We start from the raw sequence: 22,734 nt of genomic DNA, 5'->3' as shown, positions 1-22,734 counted from the left end.
TTCACATGAAATCTAGGCCTCAAAATACATACCATTACGATATCTGCTCAAATAAACATAACATTTTAGAAACTTACCCGAAAAACACCTTTAAGTTCGCCCTCATCAAAATTTGCAGCAGTATAAGTGGTAAGATAGGACATAATTTTGGAAAGTTTGAAGGCAATTATTACCAACAAAGTTATCGAAGGTTAAAATTTTATTTCGCGTAGGTTGATTGCACTTCAAGACATGGATGACGCCATCATCATATAGTATAAAGTGAATTCACATGAACGCGGGACGCATTAAAACATTTTATTTACGCTTTTTTGGTTCTTTTTAGTTATTTTTTATATTAGTATCAGTTAATCGAGACAGACATGAATATGTATCTATTAATTAAAGATTGTGGGTAGTGTGCAATATAAATGAATGTAAGTACATCTACATACAGGCGGTATTTAATTTAAGTACTTATACATATATGTATATGTATATATGTTTGCTTTGGCGGATGGAGTAAAATGTAAATATTCAGATGCGTGCCAAATTAGGCATCAATGTGTAACACGAAATGTTTGTTGAGAATGAGCATAATATTTATGTTTTCAATATGTACATACATATATCTGAAAGTTTGGAAATATGTGAAAGAATATTTTGAATTTTTAGCTATGTACGCAATGAAAAAAACATGCATAGAAAAAAGTCAAGCGACGACGGCTTTACGGTTTCTTACCAGGGCAGAGGCAAATCGTCAGACGCTGCCTCACCTCTGCCCTGGGAGCAGCGTGACCGTAGCGGCTCGCAGATGTTGAATGCTCCTTTATATAATTCGTAGAACACGACATACCTACGAATTATATTGAGCGCAAATCAGCCTTATTGACCAGAGCTTGGCCAGAGGTGAAATATTCGTTTTGAGAATGATGGGGTCCTAAGTCCGCATCAACTTAATGCAGGACCGGACCAAATGGGGAGCAACTCTGCCCTGGTAAGAAACCGTAAAGCCGTCGTCGCTTGACTTTTTTTAAAAAGTTTGGGTGCAAGCCCTAAGCGAGGGGTCCGTGGACCAGAAAAGAGGGAGTAAGTTGCTCCCCATTTGGTCCGGTCCTGCATTAAGTTGGTGCGGACTTAGGACCCCATCATTCTCAAAACGAATATGCATAGAAAGTTCCCCACATAAGATAAACACAAAACCCTTATATCAGAAGAGGCAAGATTCCGGTATTCCGACTTGTTTTATATGTGCAGACGATTCATTTTTGTATCTAAGCGTCGAAAATATAAACCATTCCCATTTTCCTGTACGTTATCAAGCCAAATTCCGAGTTCCACATGTGCAGTAAGCAAAATTGAAATCCGGACACCGCCGGAAGAAATACATTTGTTCAGAAAGGGGGAATAAGGAGTTTTATGAATTTTGTTTTTTTACAAGGAAGTAACTTACAACCCGAAAAAGGAAAAAAGAAAACCCTTGCTGAGAGCATTTTACAAAAGAAGTTGTACTTTAGTGGGCAAACTGGAAATCCGGACAGAGTTAAAAAGTCGTAATCATAACATCAAAAACCCAAAATATTAAAATATTTATATTACTTGCAAAATATTTGGAAAATTTTTTGCTTGGGGACGTTAGCACGTTAAAATAAAGTTTCTCGGGGAAGGTCTTATTCTGTTTCCAGGGATTTTGATGATTATTATGTAGACCGGGCAAAGCAGAAAAATATTTCTATAGTTATCGCCTTTTTATGGTTTTGTTTAAACACAAAACCTTATTAAAATCGATTTACTGCCTGTCTGTCCGTCACACGAATTTTTCTCGGGGACGGTTGTAGCGATTGCCACCAAATTTGAATGAAAGGTGGAAACTGTGAACGCTCACGCATATAGTGAGTTACATCAGTTTTACGTCGAATTTAAGGGGGGTCCCTATACATGTAAGAGGGGGGTCTACATTTTTTTTCATCAAATATAGTCATGTGGGGTATCAAATTAAAGGTCTCGGTTAGTATTTTCGAAGCCGGTCTTAGCTTTGACTTTTGTTGGAAAGGTGGGGAGCGCGGGAGGTTGAAATTGATCATTTCTTTAACGGACCCATTCTAAGAAACTACACAACGGAAAAATCTGGAAAAAGTCAAAAGGCTGCCACTGTATGGTGCCAAAATAGCCTCCATACCGATACCTGTTCAAATATAGTTAATAATAGTATATTACTAAAATTTTTGGCAGGAAAACCCCCTTAAGTTCATCCTAGAATCACGCAGTAATGTAGGCGGCAGCATAGAGCATGATCCTACCTGGTGAAAATCGCACTATTACTGACAAAATTATTGAATGCCAATATCACTTGAAAGTGGATATTTTCACATAATATATGCATATATTACGTGCTACATACGAATTGGACAAATGCACACTCAAATCTCTTTATAAAAGAAATACACAAAATTTTTCATACTTGAAGCGTCTAGTTTCCCGTTTCCCCACTTGTTACTAGATGGAACACATTATGCTTTTACACCACTGTCGAGATTCCCTTCTCTCTCTCTATATTTTCCGGATTACTTATTCGTAGGTGTCATTTTTAATGCTATTGTTGCCTTTTTACAACTTCGTGGTAATAGTACAGGCAAAGTCAACCAGGCGTTTGCCATTATTATTATTAAGTTTATGAACACTGCATCTTATTACTCGGCGCACGCCCTCATTTTCAATTTGGTTTTGGAGTGTTAGAGTTATTGTAAGAGTTGTTTCATTTTCATTGAGTAGCTTTCTTCTATTTTTATTTATGAATATAATGCTATGAACTGTGGTTTAGCTTGCGGATGTAGCCTGGAGCTTAAGATGCCTGATCCTTCAATATACTGGATATCATTAGACTATACTTAAAGGTGATTCGGTGATGGTATAAATCGATTTGTTCGTTTGCAGTTGACAGGATTCTGGCACGGATATGCCTTTCAAGAGATCGGTTTCGCATATGCTCTGAAATTGAGTACATAAATGAGATGGGTTATGTATCATTTCGGCAGTTCAGATTCGGTGACTGGATGAGATTGATCTAGATGAGCGGTAACCGCAAGCTAATCATATAATTGCAGTATTTCCATGACTATCTTGTTACGGAATTGGGAATATTTGCGGTACTTCGTGTTTAGCTGAACCTTCATAGACTTGAGCCTGTAAAACTGAATGCTTTCTTCTGATTCAACGAACAGAGCTGTATAACAGCACTGCTTTCCAGCGTTCTGTATTCGGCCCTGTACTGTTGAAAATGGTTAACTGATGCTTTGCCCGTACAAATTAGGGGCATTATCACAGTAAATCGTTTAAGAGCTCCAAGGAAAGCGCCAATGGACAGGTCGCTAACCACTTTAACATGGCCAATCTTAATATTGAAGCCAGAATACTGCCAGGTAGCTTTTCTGTGGACGACTTCTTCACGCGCGATAGTGGATCCAATAGACCTGTAGAATTCTACTTGAGTTAATAAAGGGTTGCGGTGTGTTGATAAATTTTACTGGGCTTGCCTTTATACAATAGGTGCATCGTTATACAATAATTCGTACTATATTCTTATCTTTACTAGACTAGAACCATTGTCTTGTAATTGCCAGTAACCGCTGAGGGCCTACATGCATATTCATTGGGCAATTTCAGAAAGAAAAAACAAAATTAAAAATGTTTTTGCATTCTTTATTGGTTCACTAATAAAATAAATAACTTTTTTTTGGCTAATATCACTATTTTATAAATCCCCTTAGCTACAAAAGCTGCTCTTATACTCTCAAAATATCTTTTTTTTAAAAAATTTTGTCACAATCCCGCAAATAACTCTGATTAATCCAGATCCGTTAGGATGAAACAAGTTCCATTTAATCCCTGCGATGATCTCCTGCAAACGACTGACAACACAACGAGGAAATGCTAGGACCAAACAACTCTTCAAAAAATTGACTCGGAAGCAGATACAAACATCAAGGAACGAATATACGTAACGCAAGGAACGAATGAAATAATTAAGACTTGCTTTTTTCTATTCGCTAGTGATATTTATTATGATTGCAAATACTGATATTTCAGAAACCACTTGTTTCTTTCATCAGTGCTAACAATTCCATTAGATAAATTGGAAGGTTCCTAGCTACTACTGCATTTGTCGGCAGTGTTAAGGAAGGTGGCTTTGGTCAAACATCAATGGGGACTGAAATAGTATGCTGCCTCCACGGATATTCCACAATTCTATGTATTGCGTTCATTATTGTAGAACACCATATACAATATCTGGTTTACCCAGTGTTCAACCAGCCCCTGTCAGGGGATAACACCAAAAATAGATTGTAGTAACAAAACATGATGAGGATGTCAGGTTGTAATAGCTCCTGCCTGTGGTCCAGGCGAGGATGATATCGAGAGCAGGAGAAATGCATGTTGTTGCTCGAGCCCGAGGCCCCGAATAGAGGCGCATAGCGAAATAGTTGAAGGTAGAGGGACACACATTTCCTCTCGCTCTGCAGTTTCTGGTTCCTAATTAGTGCACCCGTTTCTGTAGTACTTTGTGGAGGATGAATTTATGTTCTGTTAGCGATAAAGTCCTTAGCCACTATAATAAGTAACTTATAAGGTGGACAGAATCTACCACGATTCTCAATCGTAAGTCCTATAATACCTCTCGTAGATGAAATGGTTAACCATCGATGCTTACATACTTTTTCAAAGAGAAATAAAGCCACTGCCTTGGCCGTTCTCCGCGAAATTGTTGTTTTCAACTTTACAGTTTCTGCTTAGGGGCTACTTTCACTTCTTGAAAATCCTGAGAATCGGAGGTCCTTCCAGAGATTGAAAGAATAGGAAGGCGATTCAAGTCTTCATAAAGAGTATCCGAATACCAATGCCTTAAGTTTTCATCTACACGTATTTTCGTCGTATAATCGGGGTACTCTGATCAGACACAATCTCAAACGGAGAACTCCCTAGGCATATGTGCCAGGTGTCATTTCGATACTATATCTTGTTTAGAAAAGCGTGTATAGTTGGTTTAGTACTAAACCTTTACAAGAGAAGATTCAAGTCTCACTGCTGGCGGAAGGATTTGTATTTTAGATTGAATATCGGCTATCACTCGACATAGCTATGAATGAGTACCTGAGTCTCAATCTCAAGAGAATGCAACGTTGAAGCTGGAAGCGTAATCTAGGAGGCGGTAAAGTATATCGGGACACCTCATTTCAAACCATGCTGAATGAGCCTAGTCTGATTTTAGAGTTTTAGGAGCAGTAGCTGGTATTTTAGTCCCAGAATAGGAGTCCAGCAGAGTTTCATTATTTTTAATTCCTTAGTTTTCGAGCTGCTCCCAAATTTTATTATTACTATTCATGTAGTACCAGTGGGTAATTAAGGGCAACCACTGACTTGACACGTCACCGAATTCAGGTCCGTTCCTTTATAAAATAGGCGGATCTAATAGGAATCCGCCTATTTTCTTCTCCTCTTCTTATTGTAGTGAGGTAGCATATAGCATTTCACTACTATGTTAGTTAGTTAGTTTAGTTAACTGGGGGGAGCCGCAGCCCCGAGCACTCAGGCCATTATTAGGCCCATTGTACTATCCCCGTAGTTGCCTATTCAATGGCTTCCCGCCTACGGTGTTCGCAGGCTTTAGCGAATCTGAGAACATTCTCCAGAGGCAGAGAGTGTGCAGATTCTTCATTGAAGAAAACCTTGCCAAGGTGTCTTCGTCTGAGATCTGAGTATGCCGAGCAGCTGCATAAAAAGTGCAGGGCTGTCTCCTCCTCCTCCTCACATTGGCTGCACACTGTACTAATGGTGTTCAAACATGAGTTTTGACTCTCAAAGTGATAAGAGATCACAGAATTTCAGCGATCAAATCGCAACTGAGAAGTTTGGAAGCCTCGCCAAATCCATGTTCCTCACAAAAAAACTGTGAAAGAAATGTTCTATCTGTGCCATTGTTGCCTAGGAAACGGAAGAGAAACGATTGGCAAAGGGAAAATTCAGCAGCAAATAAGAAGGAACTACAGACTTAGATTGCAGAGGCAGATTCAGTTAAAGAAAAACTCAGCCAAAAATATCGACTAAATCCCAAAGTGGCAGTCCTGCAACTTTGAGACTAGGTTCAGTTTAACAAAATCGGTGGTATGGGATCACTAAAGGGGGGCTAGGATCGTCTACAATGAAAGCGGTCCTGTTATCAAATTTGTTACAAGCAACCATGATGAGACAATTTTGTGCAGCAGCTAGGTATCATTTACAGTACTAGGTTATAGCAGCCTTTGTGAACCTATCCGATAATTCTCTGTCTCCTCCGCCGACGTAAGAATTAATAGAACTGGTAGCGGATGCGGAGTCCAGTGGTCTTGAACTCTGAATAAGTTAATCATATTTGTTGGGGACGTAGCAAATGGAATCCTAGAGACAAGCTATTTGATGTCATCCCTTCCCCCCCTTCCCCCCTTATGACCACGAATTTATTTTGTTGTTTTATGCTATCCAAAGGTGAATGGAATAACACTTATTTTCCCGAAAAAGATAATTCCATTCAGTCATTTTATATAAGAAGTTTCTTTGGAACAGACATGTAGAGGTAAAAGTAAAACAACAAGAAGCGATATTCCAGGTGAAATTAACAATTTTTCAAATCAAATTAGCGTTTTTCCAAATCAAATTAACGACTTTTCAAATAAAATGACTCACTTTTTCTTTAATCAAATTTACATCTGATCTTCGAATTCTCTAAACTCATTATCCGAGAATTTAAAAGAGGAATTGGTTTCCCTGCTATGAAAAATATACTTAAGTTTCGAAATAGAACGAATGAACGCACCGCGAACCATTCAACTAAGGCAAGATTTCCTTAAATTAGTGTGGATTCAATCTGCATCTGCCTTTAAAACATACCCAATCAGGAAGGAATTCTCGGGCACCAGTTACAATTCCAACAGTTCATAGGAGAAATGCAACTCTGATTGCAGGGATGAGGACTGAAGAAGTTCCTCACACGAATATTTTGACCCAGTCAGCCTACAATTCCAAATCCAAATTGAATTCATCATGGGAGGGAGTATTAATCATAAAGGACAACCCCAAGGTCATCAAAGACAAACCGGAGAGACATTACGACGTGCAGGACTAAACGTAACGTTTTTACAACAATATTTCACTATGAAACGAACAAAGGAGATAACATCCGCAGATTTCACAGCCTTCATCGATCTGCCATAAGTCAATCCATAAAAATTGGACTAATAAAAAACTGACTGACGTGTTGGTATAAACAAGACGACAAAGAAGAGTTTTTGTCGCATGGATTTAAACGTCCGAACCATTCGGAAGTCATGTTTCGATTAATAACACAATGACAACTGCACTTCACTCAGCAAATCATGTCTCGCCGAGCTGACCGATTTTATTTAAAAATTTAAATATTCTTCAGTTCATTAGGTTCCAGACCCTACACGATCAGTTTGCTATAATCTTGTCATTTTGACTGCCACCAGACTGATGAAATACTGATCATGTCCGGTAGTCCTGCAGACCCACACACACCTTCTGAACTTGGGTGCCCATTGTATCCATTCTTCTCCAAATTCAAAGTTACAGCAATGTGGATAGATACATCGCGTCTGTAGGCAAATATTAGTTAGGTGTTGGCCCGCTCATTTTTAGTAGGGATTAAGATCATCAAATCAAGATTCCAGATGGGGTTTTCCAATCTGGATTGATAGATCTAGAATTGACAATGTCGCAATAGTGGGAGGGTAGACTTTCCAAAGAGATCTAGACAAAGTTGAAGCATATTATCCGAAACTGGCACTGCTTAGTGATCTATAGATCATTACTTTACGGTTCATTAGTGTATTTGCATTTTTTTCCTTTTCTTTCATTCATTCATGGCTTTCAATTGTACTTCTACACAATAGAAAATAGAATAGATTGCTTCACTACAAAAATATATTTTAAAAGAAACAATAACATAACAATTGTGTGAACGTTTATGTACATGCACTTTTTAAATACTTTTAAATAAGGATTTTACATACTAATCGCTCAACATCTTTGTTGTCAGTACATTTTTGCAGTGTTCACGACCAATATCAGACGCTCACTTTGCTTTTGGTGTTTTTTTCATTTTCAAATAAAAAATAATTTAAAAAGTTATCGAGTGATAAATATAAAATAAGAGTAAGCATTTCGAGTTCTTGATTTCGAGTTGGCGTTTTACGTTATTAAAAACATTGTAGGGAACAATCCTCAGTTTCGTGGGCGTCAAATATTTCACAGATATCACAAAACATCCTGGGAGGCGGAAGTACTCTGGCGTCGTTGTTTGGGTTGGTTGGTGCTGATGATGCCTGCGGCGCGGATCCTGGCGGGCTGTCTGAACTTTGCTGTGGACAGTCTTCAGTATCGTGTGCGTCAAATATATCACAGATATCACAAAATAATCTGGGCGCAGGCTTTCTCTTCCCAACTATGTTGAATGCTTCTGACCTAGAAAAATATGTTTAAACGCAAGCTTCATTGCAAATTATCATTCAAATTTCGAAAGTCACTGAAGACCCAAAATATATTTGGATGGAGTGCTCTTCGAAGAAACTATACTTACTTGGTGAAATCTAATGGAATTGCTTCCAATGTATCTATTCGAGCCTTCAACGCTTCATTTTTCTTTTGCATATCGGCAATAATTGAATTCAAAAAGTTTATCTGTTCAACGCTATTATTTTGATCCTGAAAGGACGAAAAGCAATGCAAAAGGTCGCCATGGCGTCATTATGAACTCCTGAAAAACTCCAACCTGTAGTACATACCGAGTTATCAATTTTACTGGCTTCCACCGGTGATTGTTTTGTATCAGACTTCGATTTGTTTATTTCATTTTCTAGCAACTTTTCTGTAGTACATTTATCCTGCTGCAGTTTATTGAACTTCCTTTGTAGTTCTTCGTACTCGCCCTTCGTTGCTGAATCCTTTTTGGCACCATTTTCGACTACTTTTTCTAAATCTTTTACTTTTATGGTAAGATCACTAATTTTTTTATTGCTATCTGCAACTAATTGCTCCAATCCAACTATGGTGGTTTTGCATGTGTTATGCTCCTTTGATAGCACTTGGTACTTTTCTGATAAAATCTTTTGTGATTCGATTTCTTTTAATAAATTCGCTGAGAGTTTTTCGGCATGGGAACCACTGTCAGCTTTCAGTTCTGCCGAATTTTTTAGAAGTTTCGAATTTTCTTCACATTTCTGCGAAAGGGTTTGGTTTAGCATTTCTATTTGATCAGTATATGTAGACATCATTTGAGCCATTTGCTGCTTGTTACTGATTATTTCAATCTGTAATTTCTCCACTAACTGATTCAGATGTAGGATATTGTCTGTTTGCGTTTTAATAGTTTCCTCCTTTTCTAATAATTGCTTTTTTGCCGTTTCATTGCAAACCGAAAGTTCTTCAAGATTCTGCTTAAGATCCTTTGCACTTTCTTGTGCCCTTTGAAGTTCTGCCTGCAGAGTCGTCTGCGCCTCTGATTTTTTCGAGATTTCTATTTTCAGAGCGTTTATTGTTTCTTCTTTCTCGGTTTGGAGGGCTTGCAAATTTCCAAGAACACTGGCTTTGTCGGTTTCCTTGGCAGATATTTGAGAAAGTAAGTCTGAATTCAGTTGTTTGAGATTCTGACTTTCTGAATCTTTCTCCTGAATAGCTGCTTTTAATTTTTCAACTTCATCCATAAGTTCCTTCGATTTTTCAGATTCAGAAGATATTTGACATTTCAACAATTCATTAGTTTTGTGAGCATCTTCTTGCGAGGTTTCTATTTCTTTTATTTTCGTAATCAGACTACCGCATTCTTCACGGATAGACGTTATTGTCTCGTTAAGGCTTTTAATTTCCTCTTCCTTTTTCTGTAGTTCTAAACCATAGCTCTGAATACTACTATTTTCGTTTTCTTTTTGTTTTTCCAGCAAGTTTTGTAGAGAAATTTCGCTATCTTTTAGTTGTTTTAATTCGTTTAGAAGTTTTTCTTTCTCATTTCCATATTCACTCATTTGTTTTAGAAGTGATTCCTCAGTCGATTTTGAGTGAGATTTTGTATTAGCAAGCTCTGTTTCTAAGGCACTGACCTCGTTTTGCAGAGATGATATTTGAGTATCTAATTGAGATCTAAGGCTTTCTGCTTCATTCGAGTTTGTGGCAATGACTTTGTTCAAGTTTTCTTTTTCCGATTCAATAGCTTTCCTTAAATTATCAATTTCTGTTTCTTTACTCTGATCACTAGCTTTTAAAGTCTCGATTTGGGCTTGGAGTTCAGCATTGACTTTAGCCTTTGTCTCTGCAGTTTGCTTCAGAGCATCTATTTCTTTATTAAGAGTGGAAATATATTGGGCTGACTCTTGCAATTCCCTTTCCAATTTATTTTTTACCGTATTGCTGGTATCTAACAGTTCCTCATAAGATTTTTGTTTCTCTACTAAATTCGTTGTTAAACGCGCCACTTCGGAATTCGTGTCACTTGACGCATTTCTTAGGTTAGTAAGCTCTTGCTGCAATGTTTGATTCTGTTTGGAGAATTCATCACATTTTTGAGTAATACTTTCTACGGATCGAGTTTTATCGGCGCTTTCTATTTCTAACTCTGCGATTCTCGTTTCGCATGCAGCTTTGGCCACTTTGATGTTTTCGCATTGATCGGTCAGTTCCTTGATAGTATTCTCTAATTTATTGTTTTGCGACTGTTTTTCATTTATAAACGACTCCATTTTTTTTAGTTTGCTTGCTTGTTCTTCTATGGTCACCGTTTTCGCTCCCATGTCAGCAACTAAGGTAACTAATTCTGATTTTAGTTTCTGCAATTCTTTTGAATCATTTTGCTGTTGTGATTCCGACCCCTTCATTTTTTCCTGCATCACTTCTAGCTTAGCGATTAATGTTCCTTTTTCCTCATTTAGACTGTTTATAGTTTTTGTTGCTTCTTTTAGATTTTCCTCAACCAATTTTTTGTCCTTTCCAAGCTCCTCAATAATTATTTTGCTAGTTTCGACTTCCTGTTCTCTCTGTACCATTTCCGATTCTAATATAGTTTTCTCGTTAGAAATTGCATGGAGCTGATTTTTAGTTGCTTCATTTTCTAAAAATAAATCATCTTTATTTTTCTGAATTTCATCCAATCGTTTGTTGAGCTCCAATAATTCTTGGACTTTGTTGTCTAACGCAGCTTGCAATTGTTGGCTTTTCTCGGATAGTTCGACATGAACTTTTTTGAAATTTTCATTTTCATCCTTCAATAACGTGAGCGATTTAATATACTCTTCGTTTCCAGAGGTAGATTTTTCCTGATTATCCTTCAGAGCAGCAATTTCACTTGTGGCTTCGTCTAGTTTATTTTTCAGGGTGGTATTTTCATCTTCCAAATTCTTCAGGGAAGATCTTGTTTCATCATTTTTCTTAGCTGCGACATCAACTTGTTCCTTAAGGATTTCCACATCAGAGGTCAGTTGCTTAATTAACTCATCTTTTTCGTTGCATGTTTTAAGAAGTTCATCATTCACTTTTTTATCTTCAGTCGATTTATTTTTAGCAGCCGTTTCCTCCAATAACGTGTTCTGTAGCTCTTGAATTGTTAGGTACAATTTTTCACTGCTTTCATCTTTCGCTAGAAGTTCTTTACGCATTTCTTCATTCTCTTGTTTTATAAATTCTAATTCTTCTTGGAGTTGTTGTTCACGTTCGACTAGATCCTTTGCTTTGAATTCGTAATCTTTTGTACTTTCGTTGAGCTTGCTTTGCAAAGTTTCAATTTCTGTTGTTAATTTTTCGTTCTCCTTTTTCAATGTCTCGAAATGTTGCTCATCTCTAGGGGGTATCGCTTCTGGGAAACAAAAAATTGAACGTCATAAGGAGAATTAGAATTTCTAATGACGAATAGAAAACGAAAAACAAATCGTGTTTTATCTTCTTAACTATTAACATGCATATATGCTTTTGTGATTGAGTGGGTTTTGAGTTCAGTCTATGACGGACCGCATTTATTGGGGAGATATTGCCCCTACAACAAAATTGTATAGGGATTGAGAATGCAGACTTAGGACTCCTCAATCTCTAAACAATATTTTTTTTTCTAGCTCCGGCCAAGCTTGGGTCTGAAATGTGGGCGGATTTACGTTCGATATAATTGGAATCTATCTTGTGTTTTGCCAATGTTAAAAAGGAACGTATTAACATTTGCAAACTACTTCGTCACGCTGCTCCCAGGGCAGATGTGAGGCCGGGTCTGATAGGTTGCTTCTGGCCTGGTACGAAACCGTAAGCCATCTTCATCTCCGTTTCATGCTTCCCACAGTTTTAGTGCTTTTATTTGTGGGTTAAATACACTAGTAGGCCTAGAGAATTGCCTCTGCTCTGCGCAAAACCATTATCAAATTTTTTGTCTGTAACTGAAGAGGGTTTCGAAGTTTAAAATAAATAATGATGATCAAATGGTAGTGTAGATCCCAGTGTGAAAGGATGGATTGGAAACACTTGCTGGGCCAACACTAACTCGGCTGCCAAGCCCTACCTCTACTTCTACCTGTTGACCGTTCTGAATTCCTTCTTAACTCAAAAATACAGGCAAAGAAGAACGAATACGAGTCTTCCGTGCCTGAAATCCAGAAAAACTGTGCCAACTGGCGGTCGGTGTAATACTGGTGACGTCGTTAACCAGAAAATCCACCGTTACGAGGATGTGGCGATAAAAACCAAGAAAACTTATTGAGTGTCGTTACAGAACAATTATCATACCAATTAACAAGTTTCACAATCCCCTACGATATCGCAATTCAATATCAGTCGTTCGTTGCATTCTGAATAAAACGAATGAAATCGGGTAAAGCCACAGGACCTGACGACATCGCATCTGAGCTTTGGAAAGCGAAGAGCTGGGACCCAACACTGTGGTTCAGTGAATTCTTTAATCGGATTATTCCAGGACGGAAGAACACCATCTGACTGGTAAGAAAGTACCACTGTTCCAATATGGAAAAAGAAAGGTAGCCCAGCAGAATGTTCAAATTACCGTCCGATCCAGTTACTTTCCCATACCATGAAGATTTTCTTGACACATTTTTGACAACCGTATTCGCGAAATCGTTGAAATAACCGTGAATCAAGCCGGATTTGTCAAGAACTGCGGAACTATTGACGCAATACACGCTACGCCGTTACTCATGGAGAAACACCGTGAGAAGCATCGCCCTCTTTACATTGCCTTTCTGGATCTAGAGAAAGCGTTTGGCCGTGTACCACACAAACTCATCTGGTATGCTTTACAACAACACTTCGTGCCAGAAGAACTCGTGCGCTGGGTTCAATTGCTCTACCACGATCCGAAAAGCAAAGTTCGAAATATGGCGGGTGTATCAAAACCGCTTCGTGTCTCTGTTGAAGTTCATCAAGGAAGTGCCCTCTCACCACTCCTCTTTGTCCTTGTTATGGACACCGTCACACGGGATATCTAACATCCAGCACCCTACACACTGCTTTATGCAGATGATGTTTTCCTAGCATCTGATAGCAAAAATGATCTCCAGCAACTTGTTCAAAAATGGAATGATCGCCTCATGCAACACGGTCTCAGATTGAATTTAAACAAAACTGAATTTTTGACGACCGATCACCATGAAACAGGCACAATCACTGTCAGCGGCAGTGATCTGTCCAGAACTGCGATTTAAATACCTCGGATCAACGCTATCAGCCAATGGAGAACTGTGTTATGAAATTGCTTCACGCATTAACGCAAGCTAGATGAAGTGGCATTCCACAAGTGGTGTTCTTTGTGATCGACGTATCAACGAACGTCTCAAATCGAAAATTTACCGCAATGTTGTCCGTGCTGTCGCTCTCTATGGTTCTGAATGTTGGCCAACTATAAAAGACAATGAACGACGTCTTGCGGTAATGGAAACGAAGATGTTACGTTGGACTAGTGGGGTGACACGTTTTGATCACATCCGGAATGAGGATATCGATCGTTAGGGGGTTTCACCGATCGTGAAAAAGTTGCGAGAGTGGCGTCTTCGATGGTATGGTCACGCAATTTGTGCTAAGAGAATTCACTTGCCAAGATTGGTTTGATCACCGAAGTCGATGGTAAACGACCAACGGTGGCTTGATACGCTGGATGGAGATTTAAAAGCTTCGAGATTTTGCATGTTTCTTTATTGAGTGCTTAAATTAAAATTGTATAGTTACAAAAAATGAAAAAAACAAAACGGTGGTTGCAGCAAATAGGTTTCCATGTTTTCCAAGTGACTTGTTACCAATATAATTAAAATATTTCTTTAATTCAGTGATAAATTTTGAATTTTGTTAACTTGGCAAGTTTTTGCATATAGCAAACCTGATTTTTATTTTCATTGGAAAATGTTTTTTCCTAAATATTCAAAATTTATTATTTTCTAACTTTAGATGTGTGCGTAAATCAGTTTTAGATTCAGTTAGATTTTTCTATGTGCTACCCCATGTACCAGTTATACATTTTTTGAAAAAAAGCTGTTATACTGATTTATACTGTGTAGAAACCATTCGATACGTATTCGGAAATATGCTTATAGAATTAAAACGAAACGAAGCATCAATGTCAAATTTCACACAGTTATTCTTGAACGTATTATCAAACTTTGTAACAAAAAGAAAAATCGAAAAAAAATACACTAGAATAACGCTCTAAGATTTCTAAAAGCCCATGGAACTCCGAACTAATAGATTTGGAGACGACCCATTACACCAAGTATCAGCTTATATTCAAGGTTTGGGACAGCAAATCAATGCCTGATAATTGGCAATGAGGCATTATCTGTCCCATAATCAGGAAATTAACATATCAATTATAGAGGTGTCATGTTACTAGGTATCACTAATAAAATATTGTCCGCTATCTTGTTAGGCCGGATAGCTTCATGGCCATATCATACCATCCCCTCAGTCCTTCATTGGAGGCAAATCAAGAACATTTGGGGATTTTACGCTTGCAAAAATTCCACCCCCAATACAATAGGAGACCTGTTGCGTTCTACGGTGTTTGACGTCAGCTGAAGCAACCCAAAATTTTATTGAGTGCCAAATGCATATGGCGCGAATGCATCCCCACTGAAAACTGCGCTAAAGTAGTTTAGAAGATTCCAGGCAGGACTCTTTTCCTTGGAGGACGAACCGTATGAAGATTGCCCAAAATCTTCAACTGAAGATTGGAATGTGGCGCTAGTGACCTAAAGTTGACCCAAGAAATAATCTTCCTGATGGATTCTACGCATTTTAAATGGCGCTCAAAAGGAAGCACGCTTTATTTCACTAAATATTTCCTTGTGAAATCTAAAGATAGCCAGTCTAGCATTTTCGACAAAATCGTTACAGGTGACGAAACTTGGTTCTAATATATGTACGATCCGAAAACCAAACAGCAGTCCACGGTATGGAGCCCAGAAGAGCCAACCCGTTGTGCGAAGTGAGTTGAATGCGATCTTTAAGTTGAATATAATTCGCACTGTAATCGTCTGACTTTTTTTAAAGATTCGAGTGTCTGTAGCATTGGATAAAGCTTCTATCCACAGCTGGCAATAAGCTTCCCATAATCACAGGTGGTCGCGTTAGAATTTTGTTTAGTTATATTGCAAAGTTTATCCTGTCGAAGAGCAGGAAGCCTTGCAGAAGTATTGTTGACATGGCCATAATGCATTAGCTGCATATACATATATTTAGAATAAGATTTCTACAAGATGAAACGTGGCCATCAAGTAATGAGATCAGATTTTTGGTGCTGGGGCAATTCTAGTTGCAGCGAGTAGCATCTTCTAAACCAATCCGAGATATCCGCTAGATGGAGGGGTCGAATACGATGGAGCGCTGCGATCTGAGTGCTCAGAAGTTTTCCTCTGCCATCTCATACACACACGCACACTGACGGAACTTTGTGGATTCTGATCGGTATCTAAACACTAGCATAGATTTGCAGATTCGAGTTAACATTAGCTGCATTGCGAGAGGCATATTGCGTTACATATTCAATCTTCCTAAATGGTAATGCCTTACTTTTAATTTTTCATTCTTTAGGCAGCTTTGGTTATTCACTATATGATTCCCTCGGCATATCCTGCGTTTCTTAGAGAAAGCGTCGGATTTGCGTTATATACAAATCCCCGCAAAGCGATTCAGACTTGTCTTAATACGGGCGATTTCCGAATCATTTGTCTTTTTCTTGATTTCAACCTTGATTTTATGTGGTATTTAGTTTTTCATATGATTGCAGACACCAAGGTGTTGCGCTTAAGATCATTAGAGGTATTCGTTGGAAAGTCATTACGATAGAAAAGCAGCGTCCTCGAAAGGTTTTGAAAAAAAAATTCTATTTATAAGTACCAAGTTTTTTTTTTTCGAAAAAAAAAAATATTACCGGTGTCGAGTTGGAAAAAAAGACTGTGCCGATAGTATATACAATATAATCCAATTCGATAATAATAATCACAAACTTACCTGATGCAGAACTAGGTTCGGTTCCAGATTTTTGCAGTTGTTTTTCTAATTCAGATATTCTCTCTTTGTAGACTTGAGTTTGAGCCTAGTACGGGATAAAAGTAGATGATTAGTATGAAGTCATCGAAGTTAAGTTGGAGAAGGATTTTTCGGTTTATCAGTTGCATGGCTGATGGTGATATTCAGGGAAAGGAAAACTGAAAATGTGGTGATGCTTCGCTTATACCATATATAGGCCCTCTGATCTTGCAGATGGACATATTTGGTGAAGATTAACATTGTAGAATATTTTTAGAAATATGAGTTTATCGGAAACACGGAAATTTTCATCGCTCAAACGAAAGACATGAACCAAATAGAAGTATATAAGCTACTCTGTGTATATCTCCCTTTCGCGATTTTTTTCAAATAATTTTGCCGTTTTTGGAGACGATGAATCTTTCATTGACTTATGAAAATCTGAAATCCTTCCGGGAATATCCACTTAATATTTTATTGTCTTTCTTTAACTCATGTTAATGTGCTCAGTGAGAAGAACTACTGTAACTATCAGAAGCTATTCAACAAGAGTTCCTAGACATACAGTAGAATAACGTATTTGGTACTGCATTTGTCAGAGTGTATGAATAACGATATTCTAGGTTTAAATGATGTACCATCAAGCATATCCTCATTTTTGATATACCTATACATATCGATTGTTGGTACATATCGCTCTTAACTTTAACTAGTTAAAAACATATGAAAAACTATGTGGATTTTTTTCTCCGATCTTTGTGCAATAGTTAATATTGATTACTCAATAAAACCTCTCCAGTTAATAAGAAAACGACCTCAGCTTTGATATTTCATTTCTGATGCTAATCGAAAGTGGATACAACATACCTAATTTATGATCTTATTTGGGATAGAATATACTGTATTAAGTCACACATTAAGAAGAAGCTCCCAAGTAGATATCGAGTGAAAGCACATTATTCCAAATGAATTATAACTCTGCATGCTTCTTGCGGGCAATGCAGAGTTCCACGAAGAGCACTTCAAAACCATTTCAATTGCAGACAAACAGCTGTCTGTGTATTCTGCTATATAGTTCGAAAAGGTGCCATTAAACACTTTCTATTACTAAATAAACATTCTATCAGAGAAGTTATGGTACGAATTCTGATATAAGAAAAATTTTACTTGGAGAATCGCAAATAAATGGATTTTCTTTGAAATATATGTTACCAAGGGCATGAGAATACCAATTATAGCAGGCTCGTGCGTAAAGTGGGAGGAGGATTTCCAGCACACCCCTCTCCTCCCATTGGTGTTCGTGGATGACAACTTCAATATGATAATAAATTCTATGAATTGGTTGCAGGTATAACTGATAAAATATAGTAAAAACGGAACCAGAATAGAACTCAAGGCTTAATCAATTAAGGGGTTAGGGGTAGTCAGAATTTTCAAAAAATTGATTTTTTTTTTTTGCATTTTCTTAAAGTATAATATTTTAAAAATATTTTGTGAAAATTTAAAGTGAATCCGACAAATTCTTTTCGAGTTATTCAACAATTAACAAAGGGCGCTTGGGCGCTACGGAGCGTTCGAGAGCAGGTAGCTAGCAGCAGCTGCAGTCGATAGTCGATAGTTTTGTGTTAAAATAAATTATTTTTCAAGTGATTTACCATGGGACGTGATTGTAGAAAGGTTTCAAGACTACTTCGAAGTTCTGAAAATATATATGGCCCAGGAATAGATGACTCAGTGTAAGTAAATAAATAATTTGTATAACTCTACATAAATCAATAGCAAAACTTTAAATGCGTTTTTCTCAAAACTATGTTTTTTGAACTGGTGATCACTGTAACTTAAAAACCGCTCGGTAGATTTCAATAAAATTTATACTGCTTATGGAAAACATAAAAAACTCGTGCCTGATCGAAGGATTTTTTTTCTTTCATAAATTTCGATTTTTTTTCACAATTAACTGTCGGTTTTTTTCTCGAAAACCTGAAAAAAAATTTCCTGAGGCCGCCATTTTGTTAATTTTGAAACAAAAAAAAAAGCTTCGATCAGGCACAAGATTATCTATTAATAAAACGAATTTCTCTTATCCGATTGATTTCCGATGAATCTCCAAGGACTTGTGATGATCACCGCAAGGAACTTCTGGAGGAACGGGCTCCACACAAACAGCGATAACTTTTCAAATTATTAATTTTTTTTTTTTAAATTTTGGTGAAGTCAAGTCGAAACACGATGTATTAAAGCTATGTTTTTATTTTTGTAAAGTAGAGCAATGAACTAGAAAAAAAAATTCTTGAAAATCATCATTTTTTCGGGTCTCTGACTACCCCTAACCCCTTAATATACTAGTATGGAAGATTTAATACCCAAAGGAATACAAAAAACGGGGGATTTTTGAACAGAATATAAGAAAGAGTATCGAATCTAAAGCAACCGAAAATAAGAAGAAAAGTACATCGGGATACTAGATGCTATTTTTGAAGGAAACAATTATGTTTTTCTATATAATAGTCAAAGAAGTTTATTGAGAACATAGATGTGAGCAAGAAAAGATAACGATGGTGGAAAGCACATTCTCGAACCACCACGCAGATTTAATAACCAAAATTGTAAATATTGGTCCGGCACGACCCTTTCGAAAATACACTAGCAATCACTTGATAGCCTCAAAATGACAGTAAGTCTATAATTTTCCACTTCTATGTAGTGGGTGTATCCTTTTCATAGAGAACGCCGTCACAGATACAGTTACTGGAATTGGTATTGTGAAATACTGCCAAATGTTCTCCAATAAAATTGGACGAAATTTTGGGCGATGGAGAAACGAAAAATACTTGATTTCAACCAGATGGCACGACACTCCAGACATGTCTAGACGCGTTTTACATACACCGTGCCAATTTCAAACTTAGGCAGCTTTCATTGGTAAAATTGATATATTAAATTATAATAAAAGAGTCCGAAATTTTACAAATCGGTCGAAAATCCTCTCACTCTTTGATAATAAGCAATTGTGTGCAGGGAGTTTTTTAAAATTACTAAATTGAAACAGCCCACTCCTCATATCCTCTGAATCACTGGCAGACCTCGCAGATTTGAAGATGCTAGGGAAAGTTGATAATTTGTTGGTCTTGTGACGGCGATTAGCGTTACCAATATCACAACGTGGCGATAGGAGCATTTTTGATGAAGAGCGCCCATGTGTTCATCATCACTACAACAGAAGTCATCGATAAAATCAACCAAATGATAATGGAAAATCGACAAATGATTAAGCGAGAGATAGTTGAGGTTCTGGGCATTTCAACCGAATGGGTGTGCTCAGCACTGAACATTTGGGAATATGGAAACTGTCCGCGTTTGTTCTCCATAGACAACAAACGCGATCGTCAGATCATTTCAAGTGAGTATTTACTAACGCCGTGCTGTAACTGACGGCGAAACATTAGTAATAATGAATCGCGATATGATTCGATTCATTGTTTGCCGTATTCTCTAAGTTTAGCTCCGTCCGACAATTTGTGACCCCTGAGCATGGAGAAATGGATCAAAAGTAGAAAATTTGGATCGAATGAGGGAGTCAACACTAGAATAAAAGGCCCAGTTTAAAAAATTCCAAAGTTTGGAGGGTTCTCAATGCCCTCCAAAGGAGAGGAAAATAAAGATTATATTGAATATTGTAATAATATTAATTGTAATAAAAATTATGTTTTCTTGTCTAGGCTGACAAATTATCAACTTTTCGGATATCAAGAGAGAGACGAGAGATTTGATATTGGTATCAATGTGGTTGATAGTGAAATCAATTTGATACGGGGACATGGAGTAGTATCTCCTGAAAAATACTAGATATCAGAAGTGATCGGTTTCCTTACAGATGCGCATTGAAGTCAGTAAAACCAGCCTTCAAATTCATCTGGAGACTTCAATAAAGCGATCCAAAGGAGCCTAATTGCGAAATAAAGGAACGCATAAAACTGATGAAAAGATAACTATCAAAACGTGGCTATAACTCCTAGTTGCTTCAGACTATGCCTGATCGAAAAAACGGGCAAAGTTCGACAAAAGGACCTGGAACGGCCACAAGCACATAACTCAGCTTTTGTTTGCCCTCTTAATGTGTTCACAAGGACAATGTGAGTGTGACTGATATTGAGGAAGCAAACGACTGGTGCAAATCTAAGTCAGTTGAAGCTAAAATAATTCTGTGTTTGGATTGAAGCAGCCTGAATCAAGATCCATTGGATGATGGATGATTCGGATTGATTGATTGAAGAAATCGTCTTCCACTTTTTAATGTCTGTGCATCCCTCACTTTGGATAAAGTACTTATTTTTCAAAAACGATTGCTGACGGTTTCGTTCAAAGTAAGTCAGTTGTTGTTTTTATTCTATAGCTTTTTCACACTTTGCCAACAACAGGGAACAACCTGAACACATTAAAACATGATTGTTGTTAATTCTTTATTTTGAATGATCATGTCCACTGATCATAAAAGTAAAATGTATCTCGTGTATCAGTTGACGCACTAAAAGAACAGATTTAACAGGATCTGGTTCAAATTCCACTGGCAATACAGCGAAATATGTATATTTACACCTGAATTGAAATCATCTTACAGGAACTATTTTTAAACATCAGTTATATTTACCTAAATTTTAAGTTATCTTTTTCGAGAATGATTTTAAGTAATTTGTTGTTTTAAAAATATTGCATGTTCTCCTTGATAATGATAACTCATTAGAAGATGGATCTGAATAGCCAAGTCGATGGGAAACGAACCAGGTTCAGCTTAAGAAGAAAATAGCATTTTTCGAAAGCAAGAGACTCGTTAGCGCGAGAAAGTATACACAGAGCAGATGATAATATTGATACTTTGAATTTAGACATAGATTAATCTTATAATTTTTTTTTCGTATATACAAGCCTGACCGAAAAATAAATTCAATAATTACAGGTATTTATAAATATACCCAAACCAATACGGAATTCTCCTGTCAGCATCAGTTAGCATACCCAAATTACTTATTTTCAGAGCCATTTCAAATCGAAAAATCCTTCTTTATCTTGTTTTAGCTTGGCTTACATTTAATTCATCTCCGCAAAATTGAGCTTCATCAATACTGAATTGCAATTCTTCTGTTTTCTTTCTCTCATCCTCTAATAATTTCTCTAATTCAGCGACACGACTCTGTAGCTATAATAAAAAAGCAGGAAAACGGAGCTAAGACATTGGTAGAAGAGCAATAAAAATCAAACAAGCGAAAAACATCTTTATTTAACAAGATAACATTTCCTTTTAATAAGTATGAAAAGTTAATCATAAGTTAGCGTGATTATAAACAATAATAAAGCAATCACAATTAAGAGTAAAGGACAATAACAAGAAATTTTTTTCCATGAATTTGTCTTTTCGTTCGTTATATGTTTTCGGTGTAACATACACCTCCATACACATTCGGGAATATTGGCCAAATTTCATAATTTTCTCGATTTTCTTTATCATCGGTAAAATTTTAAATTCCATACGATTGTCAAAAAGAAACGAAAAATTTCTAGCCAAATCAATTGTCCATTTTCGTGGCAAAACTCGACACAACAAAGTTATGTTCACTTTGCTTTTAAAACATCGTGTAATATACAGTGCTGCTCATGATTACCACTCCATCCACGCAGTTCACGACGCAAATCAGCTAAACGGATGCTACGCCGCATTATTAAGTCAGCCCAGCGTCCAACATCAGATTTCGACTAATATTTCAATGATTATTTTAAAAATAAAGTTCATGAAAGCGAATAAAAAATCAAGCAAGAATATATGAAATATGATAAAGTAATGAGCAATCAATTGTTGTAAGCATATTCTTTTAAAGGAACGGAAATATTTAAAAGCTGTCATCTGTCATATTTACCTCGCTGATATTCTTTTGGAATAGCATAGCCTGATTTTGTGAATCCTCTCGATCCAGGTCTCGTTCAATCATCAACTGCTCGATGTGATTTTGTTTTTCACGAATTACATCCTGAAATCCACGTATAAGCAAATTTACAGTCATGAAGTATTGATGTTTGCAAGAAATATGACCGACTCCAAGAAACACAGTCTAACAATAAACATTTAATAATGGGGCTGTGCTGACTGGGGGATTTTCTTGTTAACAAAAATGTTCAGCCAATAGTTCTATTCTACTATTCTATAATTCAACACTT

At 37.1% G+C, this 22,734-nt stretch overlaps 1 protein-coding gene across 11 annotated transcripts in view; it reads right to left on the bottom strand.

Annotated features, from left to right (window-relative positions):
- Nucleotides 1-7,935: 7,935 nt before the first annotated feature.
- Nucleotides 7,936-22,734, bottom strand: part of LOC119647005 (restin homolog) — an 82,112-nt gene continuing 67,313 nt past the window's right edge. For 10 of the 11 annotated variants that reach the window (XM_038047736.1, XM_038047737.1, XM_038047734.1 and 7 more), the window contains 6 exons: nucleotides 22,437-22,547; nucleotides 21,611-21,721; nucleotides 16,510-16,594; nucleotides 8,814-11,869; nucleotides 8,609-8,733; nucleotides 7,936-8,493 (listed from right to left, as the gene is read on the bottom strand). In XM_038047736.1, coding sequence (XP_037903664.1) covers nucleotides 8,229-8,493; nucleotides 8,609-8,733; nucleotides 8,814-11,869; nucleotides 16,510-16,594; nucleotides 21,611-21,721; nucleotides 22,437-22,547 — 3,753 coding nt within the window. In that variant the 3' untranslated portion in view covers nucleotides 7,936-8,228. Of the gene's footprint in view, nucleotides 8,494-8,608; nucleotides 8,734-8,813; nucleotides 11,870-16,509; nucleotides 16,595-21,610; nucleotides 21,722-21,782; nucleotides 22,276-22,436; nucleotides 22,548-22,734 lie in introns of those variants that run through there. The other variant, XM_038047744.1, reaches the window with a different exon arrangement.

The sequence above is a fragment of the Hermetia illucens genome, chromosome 1 (genome assembly GCF_905115235.1).
Source record: "Hermetia illucens chromosome 1, iHerIll2.2.curated.20191125, whole genome shotgun sequence".
Lineage (NCBI taxonomy): Eukaryota > Metazoa > Arthropoda > Insecta > Diptera > Stratiomyidae > Hermetia > Hermetia illucens.
The sequence above is the reverse complement of the archived record's forward strand: the minus strand, read 5'-3'. Positions and strand labels throughout refer to the sequence as shown.